Source organism: Lagenorhynchus albirostris, chromosome X (genome assembly GCF_949774975.1).
Source record: "Lagenorhynchus albirostris chromosome X, mLagAlb1.1, whole genome shotgun sequence".
In the NCBI taxonomy this organism is placed as follows: Eukaryota; Metazoa; Chordata; class Mammalia; order Artiodactyla; family Delphinidae; genus Lagenorhynchus; species Lagenorhynchus albirostris.
The window spans coordinates 42,389,367-42,402,655 of NC_083116.1; the positions used below are offsets into that span (position 1 = coordinate 42,389,367).

The 13,289-nt window shown below is 38.9% G+C and overlaps 2 protein-coding genes across 5 annotated transcripts in view; one reads left to right on the forward strand and one right to left on the reverse strand.

Annotated features, from left to right (window-relative positions):
• The window catches only part of LOC132512911 (nuclear RNA export factor 3-like), a 482,492-nt gene that overhangs the window by 349,444 nt on the left and 119,759 nt on the right, over nt 1-13,289 (forward strand). The gene's annotated exons all lie outside the window — the stretch shown is intronic.
• Nucleotides 4,730-6,660, reverse strand: TCEAL7 (transcription elongation factor A like 7). 4 transcript variants are annotated; one of them, XM_060138440.1, is made up of 3 exons: nt 6,585-6,660; nt 5,862-5,964; nt 4,730-5,542 (listed from the first exon to the last, which is right to left on the reverse strand). In XM_060138440.1, exon 3 carries the CDS (start codon nt 5,526-5,528, stop codon nt 5,226-5,228), a length of 303 nt encoding a protein of 100 aa, XP_059994423.1. In that variant the 5' UTR covers nt 5,529-5,542; nt 5,862-5,964; nt 6,585-6,660; the 3' UTR covers nt 4,730-5,225. The 4 variants fall into 4 exon arrangements, with proteins under 4 accessions (XP_059994423.1, XP_059994422.1, XP_059994424.1 ...); XM_060138439.1 differs by having other exon boundaries at nt 5,933-6,003; nt 6,585-6,648; XM_060138441.1 differs by having other exon boundaries at nt 5,862-6,003; nt 6,585-6,641.

Consider the following 13,289-nt stretch of genomic DNA (forward strand, 5'->3'; position numbering starts at 1 on the left):
TCTTATTCCTGATCTTACATGGAAAGATTTCAATCTTTCACTGTTGAGTATTATTTAGCATTGAGTTTCTCATAAATGCCCTTTATCATGTAAGACAATCCTCTGATATTCTTAGTTTGTTGAGTGTTTCTATTATGAAACAGTGTTGGAGTTTGTCAAATGCTTTCTTTTGCATAACTTGAGATGATGTGGTTTTTCTCCTTTCTTATATTAATGTAATATATATTACATTAATTGATTTTCATATATTGAATCACCCTTTCATTTTGTGCATAAATCCCAATTCATCATGATGTAAAATCCTTTCAATATTCTGCTGGCTTAGTTTGTTAGCATTTTGTTGAGGATTTTTGCATCAATATTCATCAGGACTTTTGAGGTGAGGTATATGTTTCTGGCATACACTATGGTAAATAAACAAACAAGTAAAATTATGCACATACCATATGACCCAGCACTTCCACTGCTTTAATTTACCTAGATATATATACACACATGCTCAGAAATGCATAGATGGATTTTTATTGTGGAACTGTTTGTAAGGGTCAAAATGTTGGAAATAGCCCAAGTCATCAAAAGGGAAAGGTCAAATAAACTATCCTCAAAGAAAACCGCATAGTCATTAAAAAGAATGAGATTCTTTATTGAAGCATCTCCAGGAATATTGTTAAGTAAAAAACAGTAGGACAGTAAATGTAATTTTATAACTTTTAGTTAAAATGTATAACAGAAATATATAAATTTCTATATGGATAGCTGTCAAGCTGTTAAGTGTTTAATTGTGGGGAGGGGTTTGAAATTGTGTTAAGGTGTAGTTAAAGCAGTATATTAAGATGAACTAGGCTATCTCAGTGACTTTAAAATGGTTTATTACTCCTTCATGTCAGTTCAGTGAGAGTTATTGGCTCTACAGCATGGCTCTGCTCCATGGATTATTTGGGTATCTAGCCTGCATTCATCTCACAGTTATGTGTTCCAGATGGCACACATGGTTTCCAAGGTTACTGAAAGGAGTGTGGAGAGGTCACCCCGCAGTGTTTATAAGCCTTAGATGTGTCTTATATTACATTTGATGGCCCCAACATATGTGCAAGGGAGGCTGGGAAATGTAAAAGGACACGAAATTTTTGTTTTTTTGGCCCCGCTGCCCAACTTGCTGGATCTTAGTTCCCTGACAAGGGATTTAACCCACGCCCTCTGCAGTGAAAGTGCAGAGTCCTAACCACTGAACAGCCAGGGAATTCCCAGAACAAGTACTTTTTGATCAAGCAATCTTACTTTCCAGAATCTATTCTATAGAAATAAAAGCACTAGTAAATTGAATATCTGTACAAGCATGCTCATTGCAGACAGCAATTCTTCTAGTGGGCAAAATATAGAAATAGTTTGAACGTTAATTAACAGGGGAATGGTTTGAATAACATAAGTTATAGTCATACTAGAGAAAGTAGATTCATTTACGTTTGTATTTACTGACCTTTGGAAAGTCCTATAAGACTTCCAAGCTGAAATAAAGAGACACAAGGTAAATGCGTAACTCAAAGTCATATGAAGACATAAACAACAATGGTAAAGGTAGCTACATAGCTAAGTTAAAAAGCAAGCAGTTTTGCATATTTGGTTTATAACTCCTCTTTTTATTCTATATGACTTAAAAGACAAATGCATAAAACAATAATTGTAAAGTTATGTTAATATGCGCACTCACCATAGACCCTGTTTCAGGTGAGCTGTGCAGAAGGAGTCTTCTTATAATCAGAGAGCCTACTGGTTTATAATTCATAATTAAGAGCTGCTGAAAGTCATAATGTAACATCATAATATTTAGTTAAAATGCAAAACAGAAATATATAAATTTCTAGATGGATATCCATAAAACTGATAAGTGTTTAATTGTGGGAAGGAGGTTGAAATTGGATGTGTGGTTAAAGCAGTATATTAAGATGAACTAGGTAATTCATTATTTGTGACAATAGCAACATAAAGATATATAATGTCTTTATTTAACAATTATTCCTGGAGAGGCTTCAATATAAGAATCTCATTCTTTTTAACTACCATGTAGTTTTCTTGGTATAGCTAGACCACAGTTTATTTGACCTTTCTCTTTTGATGACTTAGGCTATTTCCAATATTTTGGCTCTTACAATGTCACAATAAACATCCATCTAGGCATTCTGTGCACATGTGTACATATATCTCTATTGTAATACAAAGCAGTGGAATTCTGGTTAATATGGTATGTGCATATTTTTATGGGTTTATTTATGTTTTTCCTTTCCCTTTGTAAAAGCTATTGAGGTATTAGAGATATTTTCCTGTTATCTGTTATGATATTGCAAATATTTTTTTCCCAGGCTATTTCTTGTTTTTGGATATTTAATATTTTTTTCCTTTACAACTTCTGGATTTTCTTTCATGTTTAAGAAGATAATCACATTACAAGACTATATAGTTTTTTTCTTAATTTTCATTGCAATATTCTATTTCTGTTTTACACATTTTCATCTTTAATCCACCTGGGATGTATCTTTGTGTATGTGGCTAGTAGGAATCTATGTTAATTTTCTTCTGATTGGATAGTCCATGTACTTGATTCTTAGGTTAAAAAACCTCCTTGAAAATGTGTAAAATCTTTAAATAAAAATGCTTATAGCTAAATATTTGCTCACTGCTGTGATTATTTCCTTAGGACAAAGTTTAAGCAGTAGAATTTGGGAGTCATGGAGTATGCAGAGTATAGAGCTTTTGGTATTTATTGTGAATAGAAGCAAAAAAAATGAATATAGCAATTTACTCTTTCATTGAGTATGAAAATGCCTACATCCTCAATAAAACTGAGTATTGTAAGTAAACATTTGTCTATTTGATAGGTAGATAACAACTTGTTTTATTTTATTCATTTTTCATTTGTCTTTTTGCCTTCTACTAAGGTTGGATAATGCTTATTCTCCACATAGATTTACTTGATGAGTACCCTCAATTTTCAGGCTATGGTACCAACCATTTTGACTTTCAGGAGCCCTTAATTACGAATTGTAAACAATTAGGCTCTTTGGTTATAAGAAGACTCCTTCTGCACTGCTCAGCTGAAACAGGGTCTATAATGAGGATTTTTGAAGCAGTTTTGAAGAACATAATTTCATGGGAACCCCAAAATGAAGATTCCAAGGCTATATGCACAGAAATTCTGACTTTGTAAGAGTATGTGTGTGTATGGGGAGCTATTTGTCATAAATTTGTATTTGTAATAAGCACTCTAGAAGATTATAATGTCAGGAGCTGACTTTTTGAGAGACATCAATTAATTATACAAGGTTATATATAATAGTTTTATAGACTGAATTTAGGGAATAATTCCTTTCTTATTGGGTTCTTTTTGAAAATGTAAGTTACAGTTTCTAGAGAAATAGATTATTTCCAATTTTATGCAATCAGAAGTAAAACTGGGCCAAGAACACTAGAATTCTAATTAAGTAAACATTTATTAAGTACCCACTATGCGTAAGTCACAGCAGTAATCAATAGAAATATAATGAAATGATAAAATATAATGAAATATTATAGTCTTTACTTTGAAATGGAAAATGCAAAGTCCAGTTAAGAAATAATGCTTAAGTATACATGTATACATATACATAAAACAATATATGTACATATATACACTAAAAGGTATAAATACATATATTTCTATATATGTGTATATGTTTATATATATAATATGTGTTATACATATATGAGTCTTACAAAGAATTCTTACACATGTTTCAGGATTGGAAGGGATGGAGAGAAGGGGATTATTTCCCTAGATCTATTTCCTGCATTACTTTTTGCAATTTACATATGTCTCCTGAGAGTCTTCTGAACCAGTAGGGCAGGCCTGACAGGCGCCTTCAGGGAGGAATCATCCCACAAGAGCAAGAAGACAAAACCTCAGTTCTTAGACTTCAAGCAGCAACTCTGACTATAGCGTGACATCCTTTGCTCAAATTTGAACCCTGGTCCAACCCCCAAAATGGACTCATCATGTCTGACTCCTGTGGAGGAAGTGTCCTGTGGCTGAAAATGGAAGGGGCTGTTTTACTAAAAACTCTGCTAAACACTGTGGCCCAAGCAATCCTGGAACAGTCCCCACCTCTGTTAAGCATCACTATAAAGCAGAGAGAAGCTTTAGAAGACAGAGTGGGGATTCAACGCACTGGGGACTCCAGGAAACTCAACGGGGCTTTGGCACTCAAGGACTCCACTGCACCACCAGCAGCAGGGCTAGCAGAGAGCAAAGGGCCCAGCAGAAAAGGCAGCAGTGCCCAGCAGGCCTGGCAGGACCCAGGGGAGCCAGGGGTGGGGCTCAACAGCAGAGGCCTGGCATGGAAGTCCCCACCTCCCTGCCTATTGGACTTGTTCCTGAGCGCTGGTTGAGTCATGCCAGGACAATCCCTCCCTCAAAACTGATGTTCTGTAGTGGGTTGGGGTTCTGTATGCATAGGTGGGAACAAGAGCCCACCAAGCACAGCTCAGTCACCTCATTTCTTCCCCACAGCAGCCCTGTGAGGCAAATGTTTTCCCATGAAAAGACTGAGTCTTAAGCAAGTGTATCTACACTAATTGCCAGTTTTATTTCTCTGGCTAAGAGATCCAGAGATAATTTGAAGTTTACATTTCTTTCTTATAGTTCTGTTATTAAGAGTTTATTAAGTGTTTCATTGCCCTTCAAAGGTGATTGACAAGTTCTTTTATTGTGTCTGTTTATTTTAGTTTTTTCGTGACACAAGTAATACACACATATACACACATTTATATTATTCATTATTTTGGAAAATGAGAAGATGCAGATAGGCAAAAAATAAAATAAAATACAGATCACAGAGATTCACTGTTAACCTTTTGGTGTATAATAATTCAGACATTTTTTTGCATTATGACATGTATAAATGTACCTATAAGATATATATAGATAGACATATCTATATATATCCTTTTGCAACATATTATTTTCACTTTACAATATACAATGAGCATCTTCCCATGCAAACGAATGAAACAACCCTATTAAATGAGTGAGATTGGGTTAAAGGATGAAATGGTAACGAGTCATATGTAAATCAAAGGAACACTGAAGGATTGGAATAAAATAGTAGCAAATATTTAGCAAGAAAACGCAGACAAAGGGAACCAATGTTGCAGTATTAATAACAGAAAATAGTTGAATTCAGGGGAGAAATGCATTAAATGGGATAAGGACGGTCCCGAGAATGCCTATGGTTAGAATGCAGAGCCCTAAATTTCTTTCTCAGACCCCTTATCTCTTCCAAACACCTTTCCATCTCGTCTCCCTCTCTTGTCTTTTCTTCATCCTTAAAATGCCTATAGTCTATGTCCTCTTTAAATTCCTCGAGAGACTGAAGCAACCTTTGCCTAAAATTCCCTTCTGTTTGCTGGCGTTCGAATTCTCCATAGGGGCGTTCTTCCTCCCTCTTTGGCACGCTGCACTTGGGCTTTCCTTCATTTTCTTTGCAGGATTTTTGCATGCTGTTGCGGTTTCCTGCTTAAGGCCAGGGAGAAAATGTAGAGTAAGATTGCTTCATTTCTTTTCATTCAAGATTGTCAGTTTCTCTCTGAAGCTAGATAGTCGCCTAATCTCCCACCCCTGCTTCACTGGTCCAGCCCTCCGAAGTTCGAGATGCACCCCTCCCTCCCCTACCCCTTCTCCGCCCCCTTTCCCCTCCCTCAGCAGCCCACCATTTCTCCAGCAGACGAGACTAATGGCCTCTCTGATGGGCGGCAGGAGGGGAGCGAGACAGGGAGTTGAGCTGTGGGGCCGCTACAAATTTTACCCAGCTCTTGCCCTTCCCAACTCTCACCCTCAGAGACCCCCGTCTGAGTGCTCCCCTCCCTGAGACGATTCGGGATAGTTTCCTCCTCTTTTACTTGCCTGGAGATGTCTGTGAACACAGACCCTCAGACCTGCAGACAGAAAGGAAGGGGCGGGAAGGAGGGAGTTCTCTGTGGATCGACCAGCGCCAGAGACAAGACACACGTTATTATCTTGAATCTAGGATCCTCATCACCGTGTCGCCCCAAATTTCCCACCTCCTGTTTCCCCTCCTGTTCTTATCCCTTCCTACCGAATCTCTGCCCCCAACCCCCCCCAACCCTCAGGCCTAGTCCCGCAAGGGCCCTGTCCCCACCCCTCCCTCCCCACTCCTCCACATCCCTCTCGCAGGCTAGCATTGAATGAGGCGAACTGTTTTCAAATTATCTCTAAATTTCTCTGTCTCCACCTCAGGATTCCAGCCTTTCTCCACGCACCAGCCCACACCTCATTTCCTCCAGCGGAGTTGGGAAAAGAGAAGAAGGATAAAGGGAAATCTTGCTAGTCTGAGAGAAGCTGAATATTTCTAAACTACACTAAACCTCTGATGTCTCTCAGGAGACTTCCACCTACTCCAGCCCCACCCCCCTTCAAAAATATAATTATCTCCGACGAGTTTGCATGGGTTTGGAGAAAGCAATCCTAGACATATTCCAGGCACTAGATTCAGTCACTACCACCCCAAGAGTCCCAGTGGTTCCCTCACACCAACCTTCTGGGATTTAAAGAATTTACGTCCTCTTTCTCTTGGCCACAAGCACGAACGCCTGCAGGGCAGTAAGGAGCTGGTACCCAGAGGAGAAAGAAGCCCGGGAATATGAGGACTTCACGTCAGCTCCTGATCACGTGAGGATTATGTCATCCTCCAACTCTGGTCCCCACTTTCCCCTCCCACCAACTGTGCTGCAGAAATGGAACGGCTTACCAACCACCCACCACCCCCCACCAGGCCCTGTCACTCATTTTTGTCATTGCTAATTCCAGAGGTCAAAAGTGGCCCCTTCTCCCTGTAGTTGGAATTTGCCTTTCTCTGATTACCAGAGAAGGGCTGCATTTTCCCATAGTCATATTAACAATTTTTTAATGGTTGTGTGGAGAGAGAGGATTATTCATCCTCTTCTAAAATACAAGAACAGAAAGGGAGCAGTCTTCCCTCCACCCACCCTCTCCCCAGTCACTAATAGCCACCATTTTCCTTGCACTTCAGTTCTTGCAACCAAATTGGAGGGAGTGAGGTAAATTAAGGAAGGAAGTAATGACTGGGATTGTGGTTTTCACTTTCATTCTGATAATTTCCTATTCTTTTCCCCTTTTCCCCCATAAACATATTATATTCTTTTAATAATCAGAAATATGGTAACAGTACGTACATTTGGAAAAAAGATTCAAGATAGGAGGATAAAAAGACCCAGCCACCTGTTTCTGTTGCTGAGTCATAAGATAAATATAGACCCTCCAAGCAGACACATTTTTGTAAGTTTAGGATGTACAGGGCAACTGGAAGCTACCTTTTTGAGGCACTCCTGAGCATGTGAGGCCTTTTCATTAGGTGAGCTTCTGAGTTCATAATCCTACATACCTAGATTTTCAGATATCAAAAGTCAGTCATAAAATTTTACTGCTTCGATCTCAGTATCATGCCCTCTGTCTCCCAGTTTGTACCATACCCTTGTATCTCCCTCAATACTGTGTTTAAAAGATCCCACCTTTCCTCAACACTCTTATTTAGAATCCAATAGTTTTTCATTTCTCCCACACATCTCTATCCTATTTATGTTTCCTTAGACCTTACTCAGCCACACTGGGGAATTAGAAGCACTAACAGAAATTGGCCCCATTTAGTCACTTATCACACAAAACTTTTTGTTGCTAAGGCTTTTGGTACTAATCTAAGTGAATCTGTTGTTGATTGGTTAGCTTGAAATATATGCAACAGAAAGAAGGATATGTTTTTTCTTTTAACTTTTTTTTTTAATTTTTTTTTTTTTGGCTGCACTGCGCAGCTTGTAGAATTTTAGTTCCCTGACCAGGGATTGAACCCGGGCCCTCTCAGGCAGTGAGAGCACGGGAGTCTTAATCACTGGACCACCAGGGAATTCCCAGGGATGTGTTCTTAGTATTTGTTTTTAGGAAAACAGTGGCTCATTATAAATGCAAAGTTGCCACTAACAACTTTGAAGTAAATGGTTCCAGAAAATATTTAAGAAGAGAAAGAGAAGAGATCTTAAAAAGAGTAAGGCATTGTTATCACGGTTATTAAGGAATGGTTAGTTGTGATAGAAGCAAATGATTTGTTGTTGGGGTGGAGAAATCCTGAATCCTCTATAAACGGCTTTTCATGCAGATCATTAGATTTATGTGTTTTTTTTTCCAATTTGAAAGCAGTCATTCTTTATTAACTGACCAGATTACAAAAATGATGGCAAATACCATAGTTCATCCTTCTAATAAGCCTGCTTTTCTGGTCTTCCCTGTTGCCAGCATCTCCACCTTCTGTAAAATGCGTGGTCTTTTTCTTCATTGTCTTCATGACTGACAAATACCAAGTGCTCCAATAAGTGGCAGGTCTCAATGATTACCTCCAAAGTATCTCAGGAATCCTTCCAATTCCCACTCTGGCTTCCCTGTCACTTCCCAAAGGCAAGCAACCATAAACTCCGACCACTACAACAACATTTACTGGCCTCTTTAACTTACATCTTGCCACCTTCCAATAAAATGAAGATTCTAAACAACAGATATGATCATGTCACTGCCCTGCCTTATTTTACTTCATTCTCCAAAAATTCTATTAGATCTGGACAGCTTTAGTTTATCTAAACATTTCACAGAATACATCTCCATCTATAAGTAAAAGCTGTTATAAAAATGCATGCAAATGCAAGCAAAGTAGGATATTGAGTTAGATTTAATTTGTTTCCCTACTATTGGTTGATGGGACTCATAGGTGAGGACAAAGAGGCATTATGTATCATGAAAAAAAAGTCCAATAATTGGGACCTGATACCTTCATAAGACCTTACCAAAACCCGTCTAAGCCGTGTATCTACAACAATGTCCCAGTCCTCCTTCTCCCAAATCAGTGTAAGGAGACAGGTAAGGGTGACAGGTAAAGAACTGTGGGAGCCATAGACTTTGCGGGGAGTTCAGTGTCATTCATTATAACAACAACACCGATAGTACTTCATATTTACATAATACTTGTAATATACCAGGCACTCTTCTAAGCACTTTACATATACTAACGGAATTACTATTCATTACTACTCACAATGCTATTATTAGCAAACTAAGGAGTACAGAGGTTAAGTAGCTTGCCCAAAGTCACACAGTAAATAGTGGAGATAGAATTTTAACCAAGGTATTCTGACTCCAGGGTTGGCACATGGTGAAAGTCAATTCTATCCCTTTCTCGTGGATGAAAGGGAGAGCATAGTTCTTTCCTCTTTTAAACCAAGTAGAGGTGGAAGCTCTAAGAGAATTACATACAGAGAGAGGTCTGCAAGAACAAGGTACTGGTGTACAGTTCTTAGTTAGATCACTGCTTATTCTGTTGATCCAAAAGAGATAGCAGGGTGAAGATAGACACATAGTATACTCTCCCCATTGCTATGGCAAGGAGGGGTGAATTTTCCTGTGTGTTAGGTAGACACCAGGCTGACTTGCTGGTTCTTTTCCAGTATGGCTTCACAAAGGGTGAGGGGACTCTATAAGCAAATAGTCCTAGAATTGTGCAAAATATGCTCAAATAAACCAAATGACAAATGATGGAAAAACTTGGATTAGGCATATCCTCCTGCCTTGAATAACTAGATAACTGGGCAAATATATCAAATAACTACAAATTTTTTTAGATTCTAGACAATTGGCAGCACAAGGGTGTCGTCCCTGAGAGAAGAGAAGCAATCAAGATGAGCCCTATGATTGCTTTGGATTTTGACTAAAGGCATCCTATGGATTGTGGCATAGAGAGGAGGAGCATTGTGAGGAAGAATACAAGAGATGATTGATTAGTGCAGAAAATCATTCTCCAAAAGTCTTTTAAAAGTTTCCCTTGAGCCTGTTGCTATATATTAAGCTGCACACACATAAAGTGAAACTTCATGAGGCTGGGCAAAGAATGACAAGTGAGTTACAAGCCAGACACAAAAGGCCACATATTGTATGATTGTATTTATATTAAATATCCATAATAGGCAAGTCCATAAAGACATAAAGCAAATGAATGGTTTCCAGGGGCTAAGAGAGGAGATAATGGGGAGTGAATGCCTAAGAGGCCTGGGGTTTCCTTTTGGGATGAAGAAAATATTCTGGAGCTAGATAGTGTTGATAACTGTACATTTGTGAGTGTACTAAAAGACACTGAATTCTACAATTAAAAATGGTTGAGGTGTGACCAACATGGTGGAGTAGGAAGACCCTGAACCCACCTCCTCCCACAGGCACACCAAAATTATAACTATTTACAGAGCAACTGTCTATGAGAATAACCTGAAGACTAACAGGCAAGATTTTCCATAACTAAAAATATAAAGAAGGAACTACAATGAGACAGGTAGGAGGGGTGGAGTCATGGTATAGTAAAGACCCACACCCCTGGGTAGGCAACTCACAAATGAGAGGATAATCACAATCGCAGAGGGTCTCCCCAGGGAGTGAAGGGTCCAAGCTCCACATCAGACTCCCCAGTCCAGTGTTCCTGCACTAGGAAAGCAAGTTCCAAGAAAATCTTCTTTGAAAGCCAGTGGAGCTTGTGTATGGGAGAGCTAGAGGGCTGTGGGCAACAGAAACTCTGTTCTTAAAGGTTTCACACAAAATCTAACAAGCTCTAAGTCATAGTGCCTGGTTTGGACCCACTTGCTGATCTTGGCGAGCCTCCCAGAGAGTCAGGAGACAACTGGGACTCCCTCTGGGCCATAGATGCTGGCAGTAGCCATTTTGGGGAGCTCCTTCTACCACAAGGACACTGGTACTGGCAAGCACTATTTTGGAGTCCTCCCTCTAGCCTATAGCAACAGGAGCTTACCCACCCACCAGCAGGCTGGCACCAGCCTTGGGCCCTCCAGCTGCACAGCCAGCTGCCCCAAGACCCAGGCCCACCCATGAGCAGATTGGCAACTATGACAAGAGGCAGAGCCTGGCAACCAACTGGGCTGGGGGTCAACCCAATCTACCACTGTGCCCACAGTAGTCTACTCCACCACAATAGAAGAGCCCATGTAGCCCACATAGGGGCATCCTTGGAGCATAGGGCTCTGGTGATGAAAAGGGAGTGTGGTACTGGGCCCAACAGGACATCTCCTACATAAGGTCACTTCTCCAAGATGAGGAAATATAACCAACCTGCCTAATACATAGAAATGAACACAGAGAATTAGGCAAAATGAGGAGATAGAGGAATATGTTTCAAACGAAGGAACAAGACAAAACCCCAGGAGAAGAACTAAGCAAAGTGGAGATAAGCTATCTACCCAATAAAGAGTTCAAGGTAGTGATCATATAGATGCTCACTGAATTCAGGAGAATGGATGAGCATAAATGGATGAGCACAGTGAGAATTTCAAAAAAGAGTTGAAAAATATAAAGAATCAAACAGAGCTGAAGACTACAATAACTGAAATAAAAAATACTGTAGAAGGAATCAACAGAAGATTAGATGATACAGAGGAATGAATCAGAGAACTGGAAGACAGAGTAGTGGAAATGACCCAAGATGAAGGGAAAGAAGAATTTTTTAAAAATGAGAGTTTAAGGGCTTCCCTGGTGGTGCAGTGGTTGAGAGTCCGCCTGCCGATGCAGGGGACACGGGTTCGTGCCCCGGTTCAGGAAGATCCCACATGCCATGGAGTGGCTAGGCCCGTGAGCCATGGCTGCTGAGCCTGCGCATCCGGAACCTGTGCTCCGCAACAGGAGAGGCCACAACAGTGAGAGGCCTGCATACCGCAAAAAAAAAAAAAAAAAAAAAATGAGAGTTTAAGAGGCCTCTGGGACAAAATCAAGTGTACTATCATTCACATCTAAATACATAAAGCAAATATGAACAAACACAAAGGGAGAAATTGACAGTAAAACAATAATATTAGGAGACTTTAACACCCCAATTACATCAAAGGATAGATCATTCAGACAGAAAATCAATAAGGAAACACTGGCCTTGAGTGACACATTAGACCTTATAGACTTGATGGATATATGTAGAACATTCCATCCAAAAGCAAGAAAATATGCATTCTTTTCAAATGCACATGGAACATTCTCCAAGACAGATCACAGGTTACACCAAAAAACAAGTCAATAAATTTAAAAAGATTTAAATGATATCCAACATCTTTTCTGACCACAACAGCATGAAAGTAGAAATCAAGTACAAGAAAAAAACCCTGCAAAAACCAGAAACATGTGGAAGCTAAACAATATGCTACTAAACAATCAATGGGTCACTGAATAAATCAAAAAAGGAAATAAAAAAATACCTGGGGACAAATGAAAATGGAAACACAATGATCCAAACCTAATGGAACACTGCAAAAGTAGTTCTAAGAGGGAAGTTTATAGTGATACAAGCTTACCTCAGGAAACAAGAAAAATCTCAAAGAAACAACCTAACCTTACGTGTAAAGCAGCTAGAGAAAGAAAAACAAATAAAACCCAAAGTTACTAGAAAGAAAGAAATAATACAGATCAGAGCAGAAATAAATTAAATAGAGACTAAAAAACCCAAGAAAAGATCAATGAAACTAAGAGCTGGTTCTTTGAAAAGACAAACAAAATTGATAAGTCTATAGCCAGATTCATCAAGAAAAAAAGAAAAAGGGCCCAAATAAAATTTAAAAATGAAAGAGAAGTTAAAACCAACACTGTAGAAATACAAAGGATCATAAGAGATTACTATGAACAATTACATGTCAGTAAAATGGACAGCCTAGAAGAAATGGATAAATTCCTATAACTGTGCAATCTCCCAGGACTGAATCAGGAAGAAATAGAAAATATGAAGAGACCAATTACCAGTAATGAAACTGAATCAGTAAAAAACAAAAAACTCCCAACAAAGAGAAGTCTGGGACCAGATGGCTTAATGGATCAAGTCTAACAAATATTTAAAGAAGAGTTAAAACCTATCCTTCTCAAACTATTCCAAAAAATTAAAGAGGAAAGAGTACTTCTGAACTCAATCTATGAGTCCAGCATCACCCTTTGTCTGATACCAAAATCAGACAAAGAGACCATAAAAAAGAAAATTATAGGCCAATATCACTGACAAACATAGATGGAAAAATCCTCAACAAAATGTTAGCAAACTGAATTCAATAGTTAAAAGGATAATACACCGTGATCAAGTGAGATTTATCCCAGGGATACAAGGATGGTTCACTATCTGTAAATAAATCAATGTGATACACTACATTAAAAATTG

Coding starts and splice junctions, on each gene's coding strand:
- TCEAL7 (XM_060138440.1), bottom strand. CDS start 5,528: ATGCAAAAATCCTGCAAAGAAAATGAAGGAAAGCCCAAGTGCAGCGTG.